Source organism: Garra rufa, chromosome 19 (genome assembly GCF_049309525.1).
Source record: "Garra rufa chromosome 19, GarRuf1.0, whole genome shotgun sequence".
In the NCBI taxonomy this organism is placed as follows: domain Eukaryota; kingdom Metazoa; phylum Chordata; class Actinopteri; order Cypriniformes; family Cyprinidae; genus Garra; species Garra rufa.
Genome location: NC_133379.1, coordinates 6,119,449 through 6,146,060, shown reverse-complemented (window position 1 = coordinate 6,146,060; position 26,612 = coordinate 6,119,449). Strand labels below are relative to the sequence as shown.

Here is a 26,612-nt window from a genome sequence, read left to right as displayed (position 1 = left end):
GAGATTTGTGATCACACGTGCTCTGTGTAACGTTATACTACAGCGGCAGTACTTAAAACATTTGACAATTTTAGATGCTGTCAGCGGTGATCAGGATCTGCAAATCATTCGCCATAGTCCGCGCAGTCATCTCTCCTTACTCTGATTTTGTGGTAAGTGAAATTTTATGTACTGCAATGTAACAGGCTACCGCTAGCAAGAAGCTAACCGTGTCCCTTCAGTGGCTCGCCTTATTTTATTAGAACGCCTTATTTGTTTTCCTTGCCTTTCTGAGTACAGACACCAACCCATTCCTGCACGTAGCATCTCCTGCACAACCTGGAACATAACATTTATTTCCATGATTTACGTTATTGTCCTCGCTTTGTTTTAGCCTATACCGCAGAGCATCTGATGATTCGCTATGCAAATGTTGGGGGCTTGACTATTAATGATCCTGAGACTATTACATCATAGTCAGTGTTATGTTGAAATTGGCCTCTTTTTCAGTGGTATTTTGCAAACACCGGATTTATAAGACGGAGGAAACGATGGTGTTTAAGACTCATGGTATGTCATGTCCATGTACAGAACTGTTATTTAACTATGCCAAGGTAAATACAGTTTTCCATTCAATGGCACCTTTATAAAAGTTCTGCGATTGATATTTTATGTTAACACCTCTTATTTATATTTTAACATCAATTCATGCCATTATGAAATCAGTATTTAGCAGTGTAAAGGAGGCTGTGGAACATTTAACTATTCAGAGCACTTGATCTGTCAGACCTGTTTGGAAATGCTTTACATGCTTAGAATTTAAGTTCATGAAAATGGATGAAATGGTTGATTGAAATGTTATGAATTGCATTTAACAGCAAAAACAAATGAATGGTAAATCTTACACAAATACATTTTATTGTTTTGTTGTTCGAGTGGCATTGTGAGTAGGCTGTATTCTCTGTTTTTCTCTCAGTCACTGTTTCAACTTCAAACATCTCGTGTCAACATTAATCATAGACTACAAATTATTTTTCAATAGACAACTCCCATTGGCAACAGTTTGTCATGGACTGGTTTAAATCCTTTCATTCCTTTCTGTTTTGCTTTTAGGAAGGTTATTCCACCCTGTTATTTCTTGCCAATCAAGACCAAGTTTCTACAATTTTTAACAAACTTTGGATATTTTAACATCTTATATTCAACACACAGGTCAAGGTTCACAAAATTATCCAGTTTCAGGATTCTGACTACTACGTAATGGTCCTACAGCAGCCCATGCCCTGTAAGGATTAAGGTCCTAGGCCCACCGGTTCACACAGGACAATGCAAGCGGATAGACCTGAGTTCAACAGCCAAGGCCCCTCATCCTTAGGCTCCCAGTAGCAGTTCCTGATTCCTTTGCTTGTCTTTGGATATCAGGCCCACTTTTGAAGAGTTTGACAAACCACACAAGGGTATTAGCCTCTCTCATTGTGGCTCCGGTCTTAACTCTGTCGCTGCATACTGAGCCTCGGGCGGTTCTAGGCAGAGCCCTTATGACGAGCACCACCTCAGACACTCTAAGCTTTCCAGCCTTTAGAGTTCAAGAAAAAGCCCTAGGGCATGGATCCTCAAATCTGGCCCACGAGATCCACTTTCCTGAAAAGTTTAGCTCTAACCCTAATCAAACACACCAGAGCATGCTAATCAGTGTCTTTAGGATCATTAGAAAATCACAGGTAGGTGAGTTTGATCCAGGTTGGAGCTAAACTCTGAAGCACATTGGCCTTCCAGGGCAAGATTTGAGGAACCCATGGTGTTCACAGCCCCCATTGTTGATCTGGCAGGCTGGCCCGATTAGGCGATTGGACAGTTTTCTGGTTTAGAGGTTCCTGACACTCAGAAGTAGTTCTCGGACCTGGTCAGTCTGGGAGGTTCCCCTCAGATACGACCTGCTAACTCAGGCTCAGGGTATTATTAGGCATCCTCATCTGGATTTATGGAGATTATGGGTGTGGCCCCTGAGCTGAGTGCGTTGATGTGTTCTGGTCTCTCAGCAGAAATTACCAACACTATTCTCAACTCTAGGGCTCCCTCCCTTAAGTGGAAGCATTTTGCCTCTTTGTGTAGGCAGTGCAACCCAGATCCAGTTCATTGCCCTGTAGGTTCAATATTGGAGTTTCTGCAAAGTTGTTTTTCGAAGGGCGTAGCCCTTGCCACTTCTAAGGTTTATGTGGCAGCCATATCACCTGAGCATATGCCCATGGTAGGTGAAGACCAGGGCCCGTATTCATAAAAAATATTAGTACAAAGAATTGCTCCTAGTGACAAAATTCTAAGAAAATTCTTAAAAATGTGGGTGTTTCCTCTTAAAATTAAAGAAAAGATCCTAGTAAAGAAAAAATAATTCACAAAGCATCCTAACCCTTAAAAGAGGACTGAAGGTCCAAAATTGTTACAAGTACGGACAAGGACTTTCATGAGGATTAAGAGTTTCTTTAGCAGTGGAGAAAATTGACAAAACATTAGGAGGGCAAAGAAATATTTTGCACACAATGCATGAGAGTGAGTTAATAAGATGCCACATATTGTGCAGGGATAATGTTTGTGACCAATTTTATTAGAGACTTGTTAACATCTACGAAATGCCACAGTGCAAGAAATGGAAGTAATCACTTATTTATTACATTAACATATTTAGAAACTGGAAACGATGCAACTATGCAGTAGTGATGATTTGGGTCTGTTTACAACCTTCTATAAGCAAAGAGATCACACAAACAATTACAGCGCTTTCAGAACCTTAATGTGTTGCTGTTAATTTCCAATCAAATTCATTAAATACAACATTAACAGCAAGGTAAATAAAACACACACACACACACACACACACACACACACACACACACACACACATATATATATATATATATATATATATATAACATTTGTGTGTTTGCAGTAAAACACATACTGTACATTATGCCTATAATTTCAAAGTGAAGGTTTATCCTAGACCCTACATATAAAAGTGCTCTTTTATTTCCTTCTTGGACAACCAACCAATCACAATCTTCAAAAGGCTGTGTCCTGAATCAGTCTTAAGCTAAGACTCCTACGTAGAAATTTTTAAGCTAAATTAGGTGCTTTCCGAGAGGATTCTTAGAGGCTTTAAGAATACAGGCCTAGCTGTCTATATGGTTTGGTGGTAAAAGCAAAGGTGCTGCCCTCACCAAACAGAGAATGTCTTGCTGGGTAGTTGAGGCTATCTCAGTGGCCTACGAGGCATGAGGTTTGGCTTCGCCTCTGGGTGTGCATGCTCACTCAACAAGAGAAATGGATTCTTCTTAGGCTCTCTTAAAAGGCTCTTTGTTGGAGGATATTTGAGCTGTGGCAGGATGGTTCTCTCCAAGCACTTCTATAAAGTTCTACAGTCTGGATGTAAGGATGGCTCCTGGCTCCTAGGAACTAACCTTATCTTCACCTTAAAAGTTATCTTATCTAATATTTTAAGAAACACCCAAAGGCCAAAATAAACTTAGCGTGTCTGGGTTCCGCTCACCTGTCAGTACATTATGACTGGATAATTTTGACAGTTTTTTTTTTTTTTTCAAAGAATTGCCAATTTTGCCAAATAATTTTTCCAAACAGAGTCTTGTTTCATATTTTTTTGAACAAATCAGGCAAGTCAATGATTCAGTTTATAAAGAGAGCGGTTACTTGCATCATTAGTGAATAAAAAAGCTAGTTAACAAACTGAATGAATGAATGATTCTATGATTCATTTATTAAGACATGTCGCCACCTACTGGGGATTTTCATTTCATAAATGACAGAGTAATTAAACATTTCTATGATCAAAATGTTGATTTTAAAACATAACTGTCATTACATCATTAATGCAACTGATTTCATTTGATTGGCAACAGTCATGTAGTATATAGTGGTAATTAAAATGTTTTTTTTAATGAATAATTATGAAAGGCGTGTCACCTGAGCACCAACAAATGTATGTGCATGGCCCTGCAATACCTTGGTATTTCACAGTACAGTACTGATAGTTATGTTTTTCAGAAGTAAAAATATAAGTACATTAATTTAAAGTTAAGCAGTAAAAAAAGGCTGATTAACTTTTAGTTACACAGTTTTTATTTGTATGCTTTGTTTTTGTTTTCTTTCAAACATTTGACAGGGCGGTGGGTCTGTCTTTATCTGTCCTTAAGTTATCTTTGGAAAAACATATTTAAAAAAAAAATAATAATTAGTATTTTTTCTCTCAGTAAGCCCACTCATTGCCTCATTTTTAAGATTTCAGTTAACACACATTGTCCACATCTGTTATCCAGCTGAAAAATCCTTACACATTCTCCTATTGGTAACAAAAAAAGAAAAAGAATTAGAATTGTTATTATTAATAAGGTCATAAAAATTTCTCAGTGCTAAAGGATAAATATGTTGCCTTTTTTTATACCAAGAATGGGTTCCTGCACAGGCAATTTATACGATAGTTCTCATACAGCACATTGTGGGTTGTATGTATCAGGTCCTGCATGTGTGTGCGGATCAACATGTTCCTCAGCTGCACAAAATCACTGTGAGATGGATTCTCAACTGTTGGAGAGAAATATATATTACCTCTGTGCTATATTCAATAAATGAAAAAAAAAGGTCTCTTTCACTCTGTATGAAAAAGAGCAATGCTATACTTCACAGCTCATCATTTTGTGTTTGACAGAAGAAAGTCATACATATTGGAAACAACATGATGATAACAGAAACAATGACATAAATATTATTCTTTTTTGAGTGACCTGTTCCTGTAAAAAACTAAAATGTTACCTTGAGCATAAATGTAACGTGTAAGTAAACATACCTTCTACAAAACCCCACGGATAGACACGGGCTCGAACTCTTCTGCCGTTTCTCTCTACTACTGTATTACTTCCGATAACAGCAAAGGGTATACTTCTCTATAAGAGGACATGAAAACGTTTATCACAGAAGGTTTATAAAAATGAGGGCCAACAAGCTAAAAAAAAAAGCACTAAATTATATTAAACGTAAACTTGCACGGTACTTAAAATTGTAAAACCTGTATGTGTAAATAATATAATGGCAATTAAATTAAAATTCACTTAAGTGTACTTAAAGAGAGTGCATTTTTTATGATTTTTTCTTAACACATGTAAGTACACTCCTAATAATGCACTGTAATAATGTCAAATTAAAAGTTTTACAAGTTAAAGAACATTTTAAATCATGTTTTAATAATCATCTATAGTGTTTAAAGTACAATTATTTTAATGTAGAGTCATACTAAAGCGCATGTTAAGTATTAATTATTTTAATTAGCGTGAGTAATTTGACATTACATTTATACTTATTATATTTTACATTTACTAAATGTATTTTTTTTTTAATAATTACTAATATGTTGAATTACATTACAAATATATTTAAATACATGGCATACTAGTTTCAATTTCATGGCATTAGTTTACCATAAATGCTTCAGTACATTTGACAGTACACTTTACTTCTTTTGTGTACTTTTTCACAAGGGAAAGAATGGTTCATTACAGCTTTTTTGACGGAAGCAAAACTAAATCTGTGACTCCTTTTCAAAAGAAAATAATAATCACTACTCTGTGACCTGTAGTCCTGACCTTTAACTCGAGAGTCTGCTGCTTGATAAGAACTTCATTACCCGGGTCACACTCTGGGACCTGGAAGATCTTGATTTTGAATTTGTCGATTTCAGTCAAAATCTATGGAGACCAATGCATAACATTTGTTTAGACAGCAGATCTAGTGGCTTTTATCAAATATTTTCAAAATATCTGGTACATTTTTAAATAATCTATCACTTATTGCATGTAAGTTTTCTCAGATTTTCAGTACACAGACGTTCTCACCTTTGCCTTCATATTGCGGGTCTCTTTTGGAGTGAGGCTGTCTGCTTTAGCCAGCACAGGCACAATGTTGACCTTCTGATCCAGGGCTTTCATAAAGTTCACATCAATTGGTTTGAGACTGTGACAGCACAAAAGAAAATTGATTCATTGAATATGAACTCCTGGGATAGAAATAAACACAAAAGAAGATGTTGAGAAGAGGTCTTACCCATGGCCATGAGGAGAAATGAAGTACAGACAGCAGTGCACTCTGCTGTCTGTTATGTTTTTACGGTTCAGCCCGATCTCATTTTTGCGGTACTTCTCCATCTCCTGGTCTACATAATGAACTGCGGCCTTCCAGCTGCAAGAAAAAACATGTATAAATATCTTTTAGCATGTATTATATTTAGGGATGCAGCGAATGTTCGGCAACCGAAATTATTTGGCCGAAAATAGCAAAAAAGCTCTTTCAGTGTACGGCCGAATAAGTGAAAAGGAAAATTTAATTATGCCGAACACTGATGTGATGCGATCAAATAGGGGCACGCATGTTAGCAGTGTGGAAGTATTTAAAACTGTCCAAGAAAATGCAAAAAATCATTACAAGCACCGACAGTACTGCATCTCACGTCTTCGATGAGAAGAGAAAGGGGTGGTTGCTGGTTACTGTATGATGACTGAAATATGACTGAAAATGTATTAATTAAAAAATAAGAACTTATTACTGCTCCGGGTGTGTGTTCACGGTGTGTGTGTGTTCACTACTGTGTGTGCACTTGGATGGGTTAAATACAGAGCACAAATTCCTAGTATGGGTCACCATACTTGGCCTCACTTCACTTCCTTTCCTTTCCTTTCCTTTCCTTTCCTTTCCTTTCCTTTCCTTTCCTTTCCTTTCCTTAATTTTAAGTTAAATTATGCTTTGTTGGTAGGCTATAATGTCTACTAGAATGTTAAAAATGTTCTGTGTTAAGTAAATCATTTAAATCGTCATTTTATAATAGATTTTTTTTTTAAGCAAGACAAAACTGTAAAACGCACATTTTGGCTATTTAATTTACATGGGGGAAACACGAAATACATGGGGGAAACACGAAAAACCGTGTTCTGTCATCTGTCTTCGGCCCAGTGTAGAATTTTATTCAGCTTCAGTAAAATAATTTTCATTTCAGTGCATCCCTAATAATATTTAGTTTGTCACCAATTGAGTCGTCCTGTCATTAACTCTTGCACTACACATCATGGACTTTATTCCCCACAAGCCACTGCACTAATCACTGCACTCACCTGCTCCCTGTTCCCACTGCACTGATTGCTGCACACACCTGTTTCACATTGACTCTCATGCATTTAAGCCACTGACACACAGGCTGTATCCGAAATCGCCCCCTATACCCTCAAATAGTGCACTACTTGAGGGGACAGCCATTTTAAGTGGTGTTCGAAACCATAGTGGACGTTCTCGAGTGCACTCATTCAATCCCACAATGCACCGCAAAAACGAGTGTACAACCGATGTACGCTCAACAGCTAGAGATAACCCATAATGCACTGAGAGAGTCGCGCGCCGACTGAATTCCCACGTATCGCCAGACAATGGCGCCCGCAGCTGAATCATCCATCCGTTCATTTTACAATGCGCTGGTTCATGGCGTAATACAGCGTACAACACAGGTACCAATTCGTTGTAAATAGATTTTTTTTTTTTTAACCAGGGTTTATACGTAAATTTCTTGACATAGTTCAAGATAAATCCTTTAATCTTACTACTCGAACTGTCTGTTTTAAATGATTGTTAAACAGTAATAGTATGCAAAAGCGGCAGTCCTTACGGTGCACTTAGTGTCCGAATTCACTCACTCGTTTTCATTCACTCCTTCAAGTGAACTGTACGAGTGGACTAATGTAGGGAATAGTGAATGAGGGTATAGGGGGCGATTTCGGATACAGCCACACACTTCCGGGAGAAGTCTTATTGTTCCTCATGGTCATATTTCTGAGCGTTTCTTCCCGTGTTTGTTTTCCCGTGTGTTTGATTCCTGGACTCCCTCCCGTGTTTGATTCTCGCTGCCAGCCCCGACCTTTCTGCCTGTTTTTTGATGACGATTTCTGCCTGCCCCTTTGTGTTTGTTTGTTTTGTGTTATCTAATAAATGCTGCGAATGGATCCGCACGTCTCTGACCCTCCTTGTGACAAGTGGTCAAAAAAAGTTATGCTATTAAAAGTGTAAAAATAGAGTCTGATCATCCTAAAACAGCTTTTTAAACATTTATATAATTTTTTTAGTACATATTTGTGACCCTGGACCCCAAAACTCATATGGGTCAAATTAAAAAAAAAAAGTAAGATTTATACACCATCTGATACAGCTATTTAAAAAAAATCTAGAATCCGAGGGTACAAAAAAAATCGAAATCCTTAGAAAATCGCCTTTAAAGTTGTCTAAATATTCTTAGCAATGCATATTACTAATCAAAACTTATGTTTTGATATACACTACAAGTCAAAAGTTTGGACACACTTCCCCATTAAACAGAATAGGGAAGTGTGTCCAAACTTTTGACTGGTAGTGTATTTACGAAATGTACAAAATACCTTAATGGACAATGATCTTTACTTAATATCCTAATAATTTTTGGCATAAAAGAAAAATCAATAATTACAAATATACCTGTCTTACTTATGACTGATTTTGTGGTCCAGGCTCACATTTAGTATTAATATTATCATTACTTTCAGTGCAATAAATAGCTTGCTGAGGAGATGAAGACTCCAGTCATATATCCTAATAAAAGCTCTTTTGTTTTAAATAGAGTAGGTTGGGATCACATGATTAGCTGAATTTCACAAAAATATCACAACTTTTAGGTAACACTTTACAATAAGGTTTATTAGTTAAACATTAGTTAATGTATTAACTAACATGAACTAACCATGAGCAATACATTTGTTACTGTATTTGCTAATCTTTATTAACATTAGTTAACGAAAATACAGTTGTTCATTGTTTGTTCATGTTAGTTCACACTGCATTAACTAATGTTAACAAAAATGTAATAATGTATTAGTAAATGTTGAAATTAATAACAAACCTAACAAAGATTAATAAATGCTGTATAAGTGCAGTTCATTATTAGCTCATGTTAACTAATGTTAACTAATAAACCTTAAGTGTTACCAACTTTTATTAGATACTTTCACAGGGAAATAAATTACCACTAGGTGTCAGTATAAGTTCAAGACTACTGTCATATGATATGAATGAGTGAAACATACACAAAACGTGCACCTTTAACGTCTACCTTTCATGATTATTAAGGGCATCTCCAAAACCAGGGGTGTCGATAACAGTGAGTTTTAGATTTACTCCCTCTTCAATGATGTCTACTGTGGTCTTTGTTACTGATACTGTCTGAGCCATCTGCTCTGTGAGAGACAAATGCATACATTTCACAAACTGGTCTACAGTCAGTATTGTTTTCCAAGAAGTATAAACACAAATGTATATATAGAATAATGTTAGGTTTACCTGAAACTCTAGGCATGCATCTGTCCATATAGAGGTTTGTGAGGAAAAGGCTGTTGACAAGAGTGGATTTGCCTAAACCAGACTCACCTAAACATATAAATGATATGTTTTAAGATTATATACAGTTTTTTAAGACTATATACAGTGCCTTGCGAAATTATTCATACCCCTTCATTTTTTCACATTTTGTTAAGTTGCTGCCTTATGTTAAACTACTTTAAATTACTTTTTTCCCACATCAATCTACACTCCCTACTCCATAATGGCAAAGCAACAAATAGGTTTATAACATTTGTGCAAATTTATTAAAAATAAAAAACTGAAATGATCCCGTTGCATCTAGAAAATGTCTGCCAGCCCCCATCCAAGCTGACAGAGCTTGAGAGGTGAAAAGGTGAGGCAAAGAATGGCAGATAATTGCCAAATGCAGATGTGCAAAGCTTGTCACATCATACCCAAAAAGACTTGAGGCTGTAAAGGTGCTTCAACTATGTACTGAGTTAAGGGTATGAATACTTATGCAATGTACTTATTTCAGTGTTTCGTTTTTAATAAATTTGTAAAATTTGGTTTTTGCTTTGTCATTATTATGGTGTATGGAGTGATTTGGGGAAAAAACTAATTTAAAGCAGTTTAACATAATGCTGCAACAAAACAAAATGTAAAAAAACGATTTTCAATATGATTTTCTGGTGAAAGAAGCAAGGATGCATTACAAGTTGACTAAAGTGTTTTACATTGTTACAAAAAATAAAATGTTTCAAATAAAAGCTGTTCTATTGAACCTTTTAAAGCATGCTGAAAAAAATGTATTATGATTTCCACAAAATCAGCACAATGTTTTCAACATTGAATATAATAATAAATGTTTCTTGAGCACCGAATCAGCATGTTAGAATAATTTCTGAAGAAACACATGACACTGAAAATTGGAGTAATGGCTGTTTAAAATTCAGAGTTGCCATCACAGGAAAAAAATACTTTTTTAAATGTATTAAAGTAGAAAACAGTTGTTTTAAATTGTAATATTATTTCACAATTTTACTGTTTTTATTAATAAAATAGCTGCAACCTTAATGGGCATAAGAAACTTCTTTCAAAAAATGTCAGTGTGTGTGTATTTATGTTACATGATTCTTACCAACAACCATCAGATTGAACACAAATCCCTTTTTCACTGCTTTCTGTTGAACTTGGTTTGGCAGTGTCACAATGCCAACATATTTCTGGGGAGAATAGTAAAAAATAATCTGGTTTGTGTACAGTACATCATATCATACATCTTTTTAAAGTTGAAAAATATGACTGTTTTCACTGTATTTGAGACCAATAAATGAATAGTTCAGCCATGAAACTCTACTTGTGTTCTAATTAGCTCAATAATCTAAGCCAATCAGATTCACATGCTCATTACAGTTTTTCTATATAACCTGGATGTATTCAATGAATGCTGTGTGTCCTCATCTTAGCACACCACCTCCCCACCTGCCTAGATCTGGTAGGGGAAACTTTCTGCACATTCTACTCACATTGATAAAGATTTTACAATCTATCCAGAGAGTTAGATAAGATAAGAGACTTCATCACACTTTGGCCAGGTTCAGATGTGCAGCATGTTACAGTACCTCCAAAAAGTCATGGGGGTCAAATCGGCCCTGTGGACTCTTGGGTCTAAGAGGTGATTTGTCATCAGCGGGATCAATCTTTTGCTCAGACAGAGAAGAGGATGAGCCAAATGTGTGGGAGAAACAGATACTTTCATCTTTGTCCTCTACTTGAGTGGAGTCACAAAAAGAAGTGTCAGGATCCCTGAGGAGACTCTCCATTCCAGAGTCGTCCAGTTCTATGGAAAACTAGCAAAAAGCCAGATTGATTCAATGTGATTGACACCTTGCATAAACAGAATTTGTACTTTTTCTAAACTTTTCCAAAGCTGTGAAATAATAACCTACCTCCCCAACTAGGACAGATGTTTATGAAAAGATGATGTGGCATGGAAAATAGTTAAAAAAATAAAAATTAATTTTAGAAAGTAACTTCACTGACAACTGTATATAGGCCTAGTATACTGTAACAAGAGTAATTTACTAAGAATAAAGAAAGAAAATGTTCACAAACATAACAATTGACAGATATGTTACCTTGAAGATAAATGTCCTCAATCTGTAAACCTATTGCTGATGTTTAACAGACATTGTGGATATTTAATAGATGCTGTTCGCTTAATATATTCATTTGATTTAAAGCCAAATAGACAAAGTGTAAGTCAGAGAACAATTTATGGTTATTATTAAGATTCATATTCATGTTTAACTTTATTTCTGGGATTTCTGAACCGTAAGTATGTTTTTTTAAATATAGCAGTTACTCTTAGGTTTAACGTTAGTTAAGGTCGTGAAGTTTCAACCTGATATCAAAGACTATAGAATACTGATATCCAAATGTTTATTTATATCATATCCGTCGCTTCGACCTATGAAAATGTCCTCGGTTAAATCAGCAAAACTAAACGTTATTACGTAACAAAGTGCATTTATATTAATAAATACTCACTGTGTTTATCCATTATGCTCCTCGGCTATTGAGAAAATGCTTGTTTTGCCTAACGTTAGACAAATGAGTAAACCGATGGCCTCTTGTCAATCAGCACATTCATCGTTACAATTGCCGTTGAAAAAACACAACATGAGTTTATCAACTGTAAAATATCCAATAGTCAGTGGTAAATGTTTAAAATAATCGCAAATCTATGAAAAAGTAGTATTTCCTACTTGTTAAGGAGGATTTGTTTCGGTGACTGAAACCGTTAAACTGGCTCAAATGAAATCAAATGAAAACAAAACATTTATTCGTTCCGTTAGATGGAGCTTTCTCCTGAATTTCACAGTATCTGACACATGTAACAATTACTTATACATAAATGTAAATACATACATACATACATATGTACATAAAAACATAAACAAAAAGACAATTAAAACATAACAGATCAGCTAAAAAATATTAAAGTAAACATGAAGCATTTTTATCTTACATTTATAATACTATTCTCTAGAACAATCTATTAGCACCTTTATGTCTGAGACCAGTACAAATAGTACAAAATGATTGCAGCAGAAACCTTGTAAAATATACAGTGACCCCAAAATGTATTTGGACACTACAAAATGTCTTTGCATAGCAATAGTCAAATTACATTTATTGCAATTAATAAACAACTGATTAAGACAAAAAAAAAGTCCACTGCAAAATGGCTCAGAAAAGTATTTAACTTCAATAGTCTGTAATAATCTTGGAATTTGATTATCTGGGGCCAGTCGCATAAGCTTATTCTGTGTGCCATTGTTTGTCATTATGTCGTTCCAAACACGTAAGACCTTCGTTCATCTTCGGAACACAAATTAAGATATTTTTGAAGAAATCCAAGAGCTCTCTGACACTTCATAGACAGGAAGGGTCCTACCACGTTCAAGGTCCAGAAAGGTACCAAGAACTTTGACAAAACAGACCATGTGACTTCAGTGGTTCACTGTTTTTTGCGCACAGAAAGTATTCTCATAGCTTCATAAAATTGCGGTTGAACCACTGATAGACAATAGTCACGATTATGTCGATGTTCTTGGTACCTTTCTGTACGCTGAGCATGGTAGGACCCTTGCTGTCTATGAAAGGACGAATGAAGGTCTTACCGGTTTGGAATGAAATGAGGGTGACTACTTAATGACAGAATTTTCATTTTTTGGGTGACCTACCCCTTTAAGATTGTGTCTTAAGAACTAGTCCGACCAACTAGGAGTTAGCAAAGAGTAATAAGTCTTAGTTTTCTGTTTCAAATGAAAAAAAATCTAGGTTTTAATGTAACAGAGTTTAAAAAATGTAACCAGTCAGACTAACTTGTAAGACTAGTCTAAGCATTCCATGCAGCCGCCCACAAATAACATGAAACCTCAGCTTCTGCCTAAGGCTGAGTTCTCCATCTCTTTCGAAGGAATCCCGTAAGTTTGTTTTGATTGGTTGTGTTTCTCCCAAAACGCTTGGCAGATTTTATCCAGTTCTGACATCAGAGGAAGTTTAATCTCCATGTGCATCATCAGGTTCTCCAGCCACTCCTCTAATTTAGCAAAACTGGGACTGTAGAAAGAAACAGAGAAAAAAGGCCATGTTTTCAGGAAACTAGATTTAGCTTGTTTTAAAGTTATGTAGATTTGTAAAAGACAATCACCGTTTTTCAGCCTCCAAGGCACAACACAGAACGGCAATCGGAAAGAAAGACGCAGGGCAATCGCTGGACCAACAGCGCTCCAAGAATTCATTCACATTCAGCCCAAACTCCTGTGTGCGAGGGAGGTAATCTGGATCGGCATATACTCTTCCAATAATCTGTAATAAAGAATGTAAAATTATGTATATTCAATTATATTTAAATAAAATGAAGACTTAAAAAGGACAGAAATATGCAAGTTTACCTCACAAACAATAATCCCGAATGAGAAAATGTCAACATGCTCATCATAGACTTTTCCTGCAGGTGAGAAATAATATGCACCAAAAAAAATTACAAAACTGCAAAATGTTCCTTATTATCATATGGTTTTTAATTCACTCACCTTGGATCATTTCTGGTGCCATCCAGTAGGGGTTGCCCACCACTGTATATCGTTTTTTACGACCAAGCTTGTTCAATTTGGACATTTGTCCTGGAGAGGAGCTCTTTTCTTCCTTTACAAGCTGGGCCAAACCAAAGTCAGCAACTACCACGGTTTGGTTCTGTGGGGAAAACCAGCGCTGTCACACAATTCAGTTCAGATGGAGACATTCTCTAAGTTTATGATTCATGAGATGTATTCTGACCTCTCGGACAAAGCAGTTGTGTGAGTTTAGATCCCGATGAATGATATTCATTGAATGTAGGTAAGCCTGTGTTGGACAGAGAAAACAAATGTATGTGTAGTCTATATTTGAATGCTAACAAGCTTCAGATTCTCAATCCTTGTCAAGACATGTCTTTGCATTAAGGAATTAAGCAAGAGACTGGAGATCTGATGTAAAGATTTCCATCCTTTCTAGCATTGTTGGATAGCAACAAACTACATGTAGACTTAAAACTCAATGTTTTCTTTACATTTCAACTCTACTATTTTGCAAAATCTCATTGCTCTTTATTACATACCATTCCAGCAGCAATGTCCTTGACATAGCTCACTCTACGTTTCCAAGGGTAATCCTTGTCCTAAATTATGACAAAAATTGAGTTTACTCACTCAAAACCATAACAGCATGTTTTTGTCAAGAATATACTGTTGAAGTCAAAAGTTTACATACACCGTGCAGAATCTGCACAATGTTAATTTACCAAAATAAGAGGGATCATACAAAATGCATGTAAATTTTTATTCAGTACTTACCTGATTAAGATATTTCACTTTTTTTTTACATATAGTCTACAAGAGAAAATAATAGTTGAAATTATAAAAAAAACATTTTCAAAAGTTTACATACACTTGATTTCTAATACTGTGCTGTTACCTGAATGATCCACAGCTGTTTTTTTTTGTTTGTTTGTTTGTTTGTTTGTTTAGTGATAGTTGTTCATGAGCCCCTTGTTTGTCCTGAACAGTTAAACTGCCCACTGTTCTTCAGAAAAATCCTTCAAGTCCCACATTTTTTGTTTTTTTCAGCATTTTTGTGAATTTGAACCCTTTCCAACAATGATTGTACGATTTTGAGATCCATCTTTTCACACTAAGGACAACTGAGGGACTCATATGCAACTATTACAGAAGCTTCAAATGCTCACTGATGCTTCAGAAAGAAAATCAACACAATTAAGAGCAGGGGCGAAAACTTTTGAACAGAATGATAATGTGTACATTTTTCTTATTTTGCCTAAATATCATTTTTTTTTTTTATTTAGTACTGCTTCAGAAGATACTTACATGTTTCCCTGAAGACAAAACAAATTCAATTTACACTGATCTTCAAATTCAAAACGTTTTCACCCCTGGTCCTAATGCATTGCGTTTCCTTCTTAAGCATCAGTGAGCATTTGAACCTTCTGTAATAGTTGCAAATGAGTCCCTCAGTTGTGAAAAGATGGATCTCAAAATCATAGAGTCATTGTTGAAATGGTTTAAATACACAAAAATGCTGAAAAAACAAGGAACTTGTAGGACCTTAAGGATTTTTCTTAAGTTTAACTGTTGAGGGCAAGCAAGGGACTCATGAACAACTTTCACTAAACAACAAAAAAAAAAAAAACAGCTGTGGATCATTCAGGTAACAACACAGTATTAGGAATCAAGTGTATGTAAACTTTTAAATGGGGTAATTTTAATTAAAATTCTCTCTTATGGACTATATGTGAACATCTTTTATGTGAAATATTTTATTCAGGTCAGTACTAAATAAAACACAACATGCATTTTGTGTAATCCCTCTTATTTTGGTGAAATAAATAACATTTTGCAGATTCTGCAAAGGTGTATGTAAAAAACAAACAAACCATTTTCAGTATGGTGTCCCTCAGCGTTCCTCCTTGCACATACTCGGAGATCAGGTTCAGTCGTTTGTCTTTGTAGAGAATGCCAATAAACCTTAAGACATTAGGATGTTCTAGGCATCTCATTACTTTAACCTGAAGCCGAAAAAGTTTTGATTAGCGAACAATCCATTTGGTCCTTAGCAGTCTGAGAAAGAAAAAACAACAAACCTCTTTCAGGAATGTCTTTTGAGTGTCTTCATCGAACTGAAGAAGTTCCTTAATCACCATGACCTCACCTGTTTCCAAATGTGTCACCTGACGAAACAAAGGAAGCAGTTAATTCTGTACTGTCTATGATCTTAAGTGAGACTTCCTGTGATCATTCAGACTCATTGCTTTACCTTTATGGCTTGTCCAAAACAACCTTTTCCCAAAACTTCCCCGTACATTAGGTCGGAGGGTCGGAAGATACGCTGTGTTTTGTCAATAGGGTCAGAACGCAGAGACTGTGATCGATTAATGTCTCTTCTGTGGGAAAGAAGTGCAGCGTGTCTTTGCGAGCACGGAGCTTTATCAATACTGCAGCTGCGTCTAGAGGCAGACAAGGAGAAATTAATAATGTTAGTAAGAGCATGACAGAAATGTGACCTTTTTAATTATTTGGCGCTTTTTATATTACCCAAAATTTATTAGTAACTAAATCAGTGCTTCCACGGGGGAAAATGTTTATGCATAACTTTTGAAGCTTACAACAATCCTTCTTTAAAATTGCTTCCTGACATTTTATCCAATAACATTTACATATTTTCTTAATTTTAGTAAACTTAAAAAAGTGCTTTAAGATTTCAAGATTTTTTTTTAACACTTCCGTTCAAAAGTTTGGGAATAGTAAGATTTTTAATATTTTCTAAAGAAATCTCTTATGCTCATCAAAGTTTCATTTATTAGATGAAAACAATATATATATATATAATAATATTATGAAATATTATTGCAATTTTATTCAACAGCTTTCTATTTAATATACATTAAAATATAATTTATTTCTGTGATTCAAAGCTGAATTTTCAGCATCATTACTCCAGTCTTCAGTGTCACATGATCCTTCAGAAATCATTCTAATATGTTGATTTATTATTATTGTTGGAAACAGTTGTGCTGCTTAATATATATATATATATATATATATATATATATATATATATATATATATATATATATATTTTTTTTTTTTTTTTTTGGAACCTGTGATTCATTTTTCAAGATTCTTAAGATAGATAAAAAGTTTACAAGAACAGCATTTATTCAAAATAGAAATCTTTTCTTACAATATAAGTAAAATTACAGTATAGTAATATAATAAGTAATACAATATAGTAAAAAATTACTATCACTTTTTATTAATTTAACACATCCTTGGTGAATAAGAGTATTAGTTTCTTTCAAATAAAGAAAGGAAGAAAAACTTACTGACCCCAAACTTTGAACGGTATATTGTTACAAAAGATTTATATTTTAAACAAATGCTGTTCTTTTTATTGTTTTATTCATCAAAGAACCCTGAAAAAAGTATCACATGTTCCAAAATATTAAGCAGCACAATTGTGGCCAACGTTGATAATAAATCAGCATATTTAGAATGATTTCTGAAGGATCATGTGACACTGAAGTCTAGAGTAATAATGCTGAAAATTCAGATTTACATTACGGGAATAAATTCTATTTTAAAGTATATTAAAATAGAAAACCACTATTTTAAATTGCAAAAATACTTAACAGTATTACATTTTGTTCTGTATTTTTAATCAAATAAATCAAATATGTTTAATTACTTCTAATATCTTTTCCAGCAGGTGCAAAATAGACAATAAGATATTTTTAGTTAAAAAAAAAAAAAAAAAAAATGTTTGCATTGTATTATTACATCTAATAAAATCTGATTGTGCCATCATTCTTACAGAATATTCCTAGATCGAGGGCTCGTCTGGATTCGTCTGTTGCTGGGAGGGGGAAAGAAACCCAGTTTTCCAGGCTGGTCCAGTTCTTCTCCCAGTAGGCCCGACAAGTCTTCTTGTTTTGTGTGTTCTTTAGGATCATGTTCAGTTGTGATTTGTAACCAGTGCTCTGTATCATTAACCAGCAGATCTATCTGTTAAAAAAAAACGGAATGTAAACGGCAATGGTGAAATGAGATGCGTCAGCCAAATTACCACTATCTTATCTGAGGTACAGGACTGACCTCATTGAGTGGAATGTTTTGGACAGAAATTCCATTGATCTCAAGAATCCTGTCTCCAACATGGATCAAAGGCTTCATTTCAGGGCTCAGGCTGTGCATGTCCATTCTGTACATTTTTTAGGAGAAAACAATCATTAATTGAATTTATTTAATAAAATCGGTTCAGTAGCCCTATATGTACCGCATGTCACAAAAGTAAGTACACCCCTCACATTTCAGTAACCAGTTTAGTATGTCTTCTCAAGGGATACCATGGATATGAAACTTGGATATATTTTAGAGTAGTCAATGTGCAGCTTGTATAGCAGTATATATTGTCAATACATTGTGTTAGCACCATTGTTAACTATATAAGGCATCATGTTCTGCTTCAGAACGTTCAGTACATAATGGAATCCAAGTTTCCCTCAATGAACTGCAGCTCCCCAGTACCAGCAGCACTCATGCAGCCCCAGACCATGATGCTACCACCACTATGCTTGACTGTAGGCAAGACACAATTTTCTTGTACTCCTCACCAGGGCATTGCCACACATGCTGGACACCATCTGAGCCAAACAAGTTTATCTTATAGTCTCATTAGACCACAGGACATGGTTCCAGTAATTCATGCTCTTGGACAGGTTGTCTTCAGCAAACTGTTTGCGGGCTTTCTTGTGAGCCAGCTTCAGATGAGGCTTCCTTCTGGGGCGACGCCTATGCAAACCGACTTGTTGCAATGTGCGGCGTGTGGTCTGAGCACTGACAAGCTGACCTTGTACTTCTGCAACCTTTAAAGCAATGCTGGCAGTACTCATGCATCTGTTTTTTGAAGCCAGGTTCTACACCTGACGCACAGAACAAGTGCTCAACTTTACTGATCGACCCTTGCAAGGCCTGTTCCAAGGCCATCTTGGAAAACCTCTGTATGACCCTGACCACTGTAGTGTAACTCGGTTTCAGGGTGTTACTGAACCTCTAATAGCCTTGGCCATCTTTGTGGAGAGCAACCATTCTAATTCTTAAATCCTCAGAGAGTTCTTTGCCATGAGATGCCATGTTGAACATCCAGTGGTCAGTATGAGAGAATTGTACTTAAAGCACCAAATTTTAACTGCTCTAATGCAAGATACACAAGTTTGTATGGTCCTGTTAAGCGGACAAAAAACATAAATATGATGAATAGAACATGTGGCTTTGCATGGTTAAACAGCACACTGCTGTTATCACTTGTTGCCAGCCATTTTGACAATAATGGCTGTATGTTGAGTTACTTTCAGAGGACAGTAAACTTTGACTACTCTAAAATATATCCAAGTTTAATTTCTATAGTATTGTCCCTTGAGAAGATATACTAAAATGGTTCCTGAAATGCAAGGGATGTACTCACTTTTGTGAGATACTATAACTGTATCTACATTGACAACGTACTGAGATACGGTGATCAAAGGGCCTGCGTCCTTCTCTTCCACTTTAAAGGATAAACCTTGTCTGCTTTCTGCAGAAGGAGGAAATGACATTGATGTCACTGTATGAGGAAGCTGTGAACATTTTGCTGCTGAGTGCTGCATCGACACCTTCTGGTGTCCACATTCACCGCTATAAGAGAAATAGAAAACTCATTACCCAGACAAAACTGAGGTACTATTCCACCAAAATACTCAAAAGATTAGCAAGCAGTACCAACCAGTATAAATTAGTATAATCCACTAGAGTGAAAGAATCCCCATCTCCAATAAACACGCCACAGCTTTCACAGAGAAAACACTCGGGATGGTATTTATGCTTCCCAGCCACCTGCACAGATGAAAGGAAGAGGAAGAAGAGTTAGTCTGTTGTTTTCTAGTACAGTTTATCTTGAATTGAGCTGAAACATTAGTGGTGTTGAGGTGGGACAGGGTGGATGACGTTATTCTACAGAAGTGAAGCAGTACAATGGAAGGAAGCGAGATTGTGAGTGGGTGGGGTCATCTGCCCTCAGGTCACAGTAGGAAACGGTGACAAAAACACAAAAAGTTCATCTTCTCAAGATAAAGGAGATCAAATTACTGTGTTTAGTGAGTGAATTGTTGTTTGATTGTGCAATCTACTAAAGGAATGCATGTATTCATGAATCCACTATAGGCTCAAGCCCATTGTTTTACTCAGTATCTCCTAAAAAAGATAAAATGACAGATTTGGATGGTCTCGCATGTTGTTGAAGTAAATGCTCCGTTGCTTTCAGGACGACAAATTCTTCAAAAACACTCACAGGCACTCAAAGATAGACATTCTGCTTTCTATGTTTTATTTACAACAGCTGATAATTGCACACAATGAGCGATTTTAAAATACTATCATTTTAACTAAAACAAATAAATTAACATTAAAAACTAAAATCTGTCATTTTAAATGTTATAAGTCAATTTAATCACAACATGTGGTATGAAAAATGCATATTCATTTTGAGAACTGCTGAAGATTAAATTTAACAGTGTTATTAAATTAGTAGTGTTTTTAAAGATTCGTTAATTGTGCATTAGATGACAACAAAAGTTCATATAAATGTAAAAGGAAATGAATTAGAGGAAATGAGCATGCACATACAGTCAAACCAAAATGTATTCTGATACCTTTACATTTCTCACATTATCACAGTTTATTCACTATAGTTTAGAAAAAGGTAATAAAATATGACAAGAACTCAGAGTTAAACTGCGCCAGAACAAATTAATCTTGAAAATGTCAGATAACTTTGATAGAAAGGTATGCAATGGATTACAATCAACCAAAAACTGTTAGTATGCCAATATTTACACAACTATCAATACTTTGATGACCAATTACCAAGCAATTTTAATTTTAATTTTGTTCAATTTGTGGTGTAAAAAGGTTGCATTAGCAATTAAAGAAAAAAACACTTAAGCAAAACACGGTCAGGTCAAAGTGTCTGAATAATTTTTGGTTTTTGTATATACTCTGTCACAGTTTACTTATTTTGCGATCCTCACTTACATAAATGAAATATAGTGTCCTGCTAGTAAAAAAGTTTTGGTGTCTGAATATTTTTTTTAGTTTGACTGTATAAATATCCAATATTGGCCAATGCAGATAAAAACTATAATAAAGCCTACACTGTAAAAAAAGAAAAAGAAAAAAAAAATGATTTTTTTGAAGTTGAAGTAAATGTTTTCACCTTCAAAATTATATTCTAAACCGTTTTTAGTCTATATGGTACTAAAATATTGAGCATCAAGTTTGTTTTACTTAACTAATAGTTCATCTTCACCTCTAATCAGATATTTTCTAATGTTTATGAATTAATTTGTCAATGTTGTGTTCTTACCATAATGAGACCGGTGGTGATAGACTCTGAGCAGCCGTGGCATTGCTCCCCAAATCGTGCCCAGTAATCTTTCTTACAGAAGAACTGTCCATCTCTTTCATAGTACCAGTTAGAAAGAACAGAATTACATTCACAACACCTAACAAAGAGACAGAGAGATAGAAAAAAAATACATGTAATTTACATACAATTATTGTTTTATATATTTATGCACTTATATTTCACAAAACTCAAAGGGGTGTTACATTAAAGTTTTGGACTAAATTGATTTAAATCACTTGAATAAATGTCCTATGTTATGTTTCAGATCAGATTCTCAACTAGTGCTAGAAGATTCAGCTTAAGTGAATTAAATAAAACACTAGAACAATGGGCGTTTTCTTTCTTGCTGCATGTGAGCAGGATGCATGTCATGTGTTCCACAGCTGGTGGTTATCTGCTCTTCCATCCTTCCATTCTATAAAACACAGCCGTCTCACGGAAACACATGCACATTATGCACACAAACACACTCGTGTACACACGTAAGCACACACACCAGTAGTTTTAAAGACTAGCAAACGAAGAGCAGAAAAGCAGAATAACTGCTATGGTTGACACAGGGGTGTAAAGAAATGTACTTTATCTTTAAGTTTTCTGAGTTTAACTGAATACTTGCACTTTTACTCAGATTACATTTCCAAAAACAATACTTTTTACTCATTACAGCATCATATAGACCTTCTATTCCTTCTGCAGGACTTACTATAACATTTTCTCATATGTGACCCTGGACCACAAAACCAGTCATAAGGGTCAGTTTTTTTTATCTGAAAGCTGAATAAACATGCTTTCCGTTGATGTATGGTCTGTTAGGATAGAAAATTTTAGGCCGGGATACATCTATTCTGGTGCAAAAAATCTAAACATAATGAGAAAATTGCCTTTAAAGTTGTCCAAATGAAGCTCTAATTTACAAAATATCTGCATGTAACATGACATTTACTTAATATCCTGATGATTTTTGGCATAAAAGAAAAATCAATCATTTTGAACCATACAATGTATTTTTGGCTACTGCTACAAATATACCTTTTCTACTTACGACACAGTTTTGTGGTCCAGGGTCACATATTAAATAAGTAACTAAATGGATATTTAACTAAAAATTAAATATAAATTAACAAACCATTCTGCACAAATTTTATTTTCTGAATGAAATCAATTTCAGTAAATTGTAGCCGGCCAACTAGGGTCATTCATCCTTGACAAACTTTTTAGGGCTGTCACTTACGATTATTTTAGTAATCGAGTAATCGGTCAATTATTCTGACAATGAATCGAGTAATCCGATAATTATAATAGACCTAAGTGAACAATAGCCTTTAAAATGACTTAAAATACACATATAATAGCAACGAGGCAATACTTAGTTCAAATAAAGTATCAAAAGCAAGTAATCATATGGTTTTATTGATCAAAACTGTTAAAATACATAATGCCAATGGCCTGACCATTGTTTTTACACTTTACTGTGCAATCTAATCCTGGTTTAATATTGACTAAAGAATATTAAATTAAAATTTCCACTTAATTTTTAATATTTGGCCATTTCTTTAGGACAGAAATGCTACAGCCACTGTAATTTCCTGAATATCTGGACATCAAAACGTGTAAAATCAAATTATTTACCTTATTAATCTGAATAAATGGCATTCCCGGATGAACGTTAGAATAAACCGAAACTTACAGCAATATGTGTAGCTTTTGTGAAGTTTATAAGCTGTGAAGTAAATAAGTTTAGCGTTTGTGAATTCACAATAGCATTATGCTTTATTATGGATTTAAATAGAGCTGGGTAGATTACTTACAAATTGTAATCCGTTACTAATTCCAAATTACTTGATAAAAATTGTAGTCAATAACGTAAATCCATTACATTACACATTTTAGGTAATATAATCAGAGACCTAACTCGTTTATCACGTTAATTTAAACAGGATAAACTTGTACCATAATGATGTAAAAATACAAAGAGTGAGAAAATATATTCATTTCATTGTAATTAATAACATGAACTGCATTAAACATTATGTTACAACAAGGTTTCCCAAACTGGGGTTTGTAAAGGAACTGCAGGGGGTTTGTGAGTTTAATGAATGGCTAACAAGTAATTAAATCATAAAAATGTAAAATTAAAATAAATCATTATAATATTACAATTAAAATAATACACTACAGATGAAATATTTATGTTTACCTGCTTGCCATATGACCATTAACCAATGTCAGAGACTCTTCAACAGTCTATTTTAAAAGTTAAATACTTTTTATTACTTTATAACAATTTGTCAAGTTTAGCTGATTGTGAAGCTCATTTGCTTTGATTTAAGAATGTTTTGTCTAGATACTTCAGAATTTGACAGTACTTTAAGGACAGTTAAGGCCTAATTAAATAAGCTTTTGCACATTTCATCCACTAGTCCGATAGCAACACTCTATAACAGACAGGATGTAGTACAAATTCATACAGTATATCATTCTTGATACAAGTTTACATGTCATTGTAATAAACACATCCAAAAGCCAATCTAAATGCCAATGTTATCATAGTCCTCCATCACTTTGGTAAACCAGATTATTAGAAGTGGGAGTGGACAAAACTGGTGTGAAACAAACAAAGTCTGAATTCTCTTTCTGTGTGTACGTAAACACAAACACAATTCTGATTATGTTGACTATGACAAGCGGGTTTCAACCCAGCTCACAAGACCACACATTTCTACACATCGAGAGAATACAGAAACAAAGTATAAGCTTGAATTTAACAAAAAAGTCCCAGAATTACGTTATCTCATGACAATCTGAAAGTAGACTGTTGACAAAGAAGTTCCTGTTTTTGTTTTTACAAGAAATGTACTGAAGGGCATGTACCAGCATGACTAAAAACCACTACTGTGAGCCTTTTTCTTAGAATTAAAGGAAAAGAAAGAAACAAGACTTAAGAGAAAATGTAAACTTGTAACCAAAACAAGTCAAAATTGACTTACCTTGCCTTTCCTCCTCTCCGGCAATACAGGTCCTGACAAGACTTGAGCATAGCAGCAGTAGTAAAGCTCTACTAGTTTTCTTACTGTCCCCCACTCATTTCAGGGGTGGAGTAAAGTGGGAGGAGAGTACAAAAGTGTTACAGACACAAATAGTTTTTCTTTCATATCAGCATATGCAGTACGGAGCTTCACTACTGCTTCCTGCCAAGTGTCTGAAAAGAAACATAAATCCCTCCCACTCCTCCTAACTTTAGCCCACCTTCTTCTGCTTTGGTCTGCAGAAAGAATGCATACTGTCGGAGGATATAGAGTTACCCGACCAGTGTCACCTGATGATAGCCCTTATGAACTACATGACCAGGCAGAGACATGCATTTAAATCCCCCTCCTTCATGAAGAGAGGGTTTGTGTAAGTGTATTCATGCAAGAGAAATTATGAAAGGATGTTGCTTTGGAAATGCTCACAATGTATTTGTTTGTGAATTACTTGCATCTAGTCTTTACATTTTAAAGCAGAGTGGCACCAGAGAAGTAATGTTGATTTCATACTGTAAAGGTTTGCTATCAGAATTATATTTGGTGGGAAGCTCTTGTGAAAAAGTACAAGATTTATGAAAGCCAAAATAAGTAATGAAGCAAGCAAAATCTAAACTATTGTTTTGAACAAAAGAAATAATCATTGCGACAACCTGCCGACCTGACTATTAAAAAAAGTTTAACCATACCTATTAACTTGTCCTTTGGATTATACAGTTTTAACTCAAACTAATTAACTTGATCAATATTGGAGAGTCATGCATACAATGAAAAAAGTTAGTTTAGTTTGTCACAGAACACTCTGAGACCTTGCGAAAGATCCAAGTGTAGCTTTTAATGAAGAGCCCCAAAAACAGTAATCCACATGAGACAAATGACAGAAAGCACCAGCATAAGGTACTACAAAAATAGATACCAGCAAAAACCACACAAGGTACACAGAGCAATACTACAAAACTGTATGTTCAGTGAGCAGATTATAAATAGGTGAGCTAACAAGACTAATCACCACAGCTGGAGACATATTAGTTAAGGGTGATGGGAAATGAAGTCCACAATCAATGGGCAAAGATCTGTGAAGATTGCCCTCTGGTGGTTATCATGTGCACTCCAGCAGATGGATGTGACATAAACCCCCCTTTAAAAAAAAAGGATTCTAGATGTTCCATTGAAAGGTCAATGAAGTCCAGGAGGGAGGTGGAATGGAGGCGGATCAGGCAGAAGCATGGTGGGCCAGGCCCGTGTGGTGGAAGAGGGCCTGGAGCCAGAGGTAAACCAGGAAAACCAGGGTGGAGCCAGCAGGGCAAAAAGCAAAGGAGGGGCCGGTAGAGCAGGAAGCCAGGGCGGAGCTGGCAGAGCAGGAGACCAGGGTGGAGCTGGCAGAGCAGGAGACCAGGGTGGGGCCTGTAGAGCAGGAAGCCAGGGTGGAGCCGAAAATCTCTGGAACTACTTCCTCTGTAGCGGGCTCTGGATTGACCAGAGTGGAGTTAACAGCCCTCCTCCTTCTCAACCGTCACTGCTCAGTGGGAATCAAAAGGCCAGGGCTGGTAGAAAAATCCTTGCGGGAGGGTTCTGATTGACCTGGTGTTGGCCACTGACTACGATGATGGAGATACCTGATGAAGTCCCAGAAGTCCAGGATCCTTAATCCCTCCATCTCCCAGTGGGCAGAGGATCAACCGCCTCATCATAAACCATCCCCACCGCCAAAGTCCAAAACGTCTGAGCGAAGCCTCCTACCTCCATCCCCTGCTGGTGCAGAGCCATCAACGTCCGATGTTGTGCCATCTGCTCCTTCTTAGTGGCTGGGGGATGAATCTGAAAGCCCATTTCCAAAAAGCCAGTAAACACCTTTTTGCATGTCTCCACTGGTATTTTAGCCCATTCATCTTTAGCGATGAGCTCCAACTCTTTAAGGTTGGAGGGTCTCCTTGCCATCACCCTGATCTTTAGCTCCCTCCACAGATTCTCAATTGGATTTAAGTCAGGACTCTGGCTGGGCCATTGCAAAACGTTAATGTTTTTGTCTGCTAACCATTTCTTCACCACTTTTGCTGTGTGTTTTGGGTCGTTGTTGTGCTGAAATGTCCACTGGTGCCCAAGGCCAAGTTTCTCTGCAGACTGCTTGATGTTGTT

General features: G+C 35.8%; 2 protein-coding genes across 2 annotated transcripts; both read right to left on the bottom strand.

Annotated features, from left to right (window-relative positions):
* Window positions 1-3,804: 3,804 nt before the first annotated feature.
* LOC141292411 (septin-4) lies at window positions 3,805-11,236 on the bottom strand. Its single transcript, XM_073824426.1, has 10 exons — window positions 11,013-11,236; window positions 10,529-10,613; window positions 9,388-9,474; window positions 9,161-9,284; window positions 6,085-6,219; window positions 5,877-5,994; window positions 5,628-5,729; window positions 4,835-4,931; window positions 3,994-4,572; window positions 3,805-3,954 (listed from the first exon to the last, which is right to left on the bottom strand). Exons 1-9 carry the CDS (start codon window positions 11,211-11,213, stop codon window positions 4,427-4,429), a joined length of 1,095 nt encoding a protein of 364 aa, XP_073680527.1. The 5' UTR covers window positions 11,214-11,236; the 3' UTR covers window positions 3,805-3,954; window positions 3,994-4,426.
* Window positions 11,237-12,213: 977 nt separating this feature from the next.
* limk1b (LIM domain kinase 1b) lies at window positions 12,214-24,632 on the bottom strand. The gene is made up of 15 exons (XM_073824351.1): window positions 24,441-24,632; window positions 21,412-21,550; window positions 19,774-19,883; window positions 19,518-19,685; window positions 18,108-18,213; window positions 17,827-18,017; window positions 16,270-16,459; window positions 16,097-16,183; window positions 15,890-16,021; window positions 14,558-14,617; window positions 14,239-14,304; window positions 13,995-14,154; window positions 13,854-13,909; window positions 13,610-13,767; window positions 12,214-13,518 (listed from the first exon to the last, which is right to left on the bottom strand). Exons 1-15 carry the CDS (start codon window positions 24,488-24,490, stop codon window positions 13,335-13,337), a joined length of 1,857 nt encoding a protein of 618 aa, XP_073680452.1. The 5' UTR covers window positions 24,491-24,632; the 3' UTR covers window positions 12,214-13,334.
* Between the last annotated feature and the right edge of the window lie 1,980 nt (window positions 24,633-26,612).

Excerpts from the sequence above, each read along its gene's own strand:
- LOC141292411 (XM_073824426.1), bottom strand. The coding sequence starts at position 11,213 with ATGGAGAGTCTCCTCAGGGATCCTGACACTTCTTTTTGTGACTCCACT. Across the intron at positions 9,475-10,528 it reads GTTCAATCTGATGGTTGTTG|GTGAGTCTGGTTTAGGCAAA; the intron begins GTAAGAATCATG and ends TTATATGTTTAG. Across the intron at positions 5,730-5,876 it reads CCCGCAATATGAAGGCAAAG|ATTTTGACTGAAATCGACAA; the intron begins GTGAGAACGTCT and ends TGGTCTCCATAG.
- limk1b (XM_073824351.1), bottom strand. The coding sequence starts at position 24,490 with ATGCTCAAGTCTTGTCAGGACCTGTATTGCCGGAGAGGAGGAAAGGCA. Across the intron at positions 19,884-21,411 it reads TCACCACCGGTCTCATTATG|GTGGCTGGGAAGCATAAATA; the intron begins GTAAGAACACAA and ends TCATCTGTGCAG. Across the intron at positions 14,618-15,889 it reads GGGACACCATACTGAAAATG|GACAAGGATTACCCTTGGAA; the intron begins GTTTGTTTGTTT and ends GTCATAATTTAG.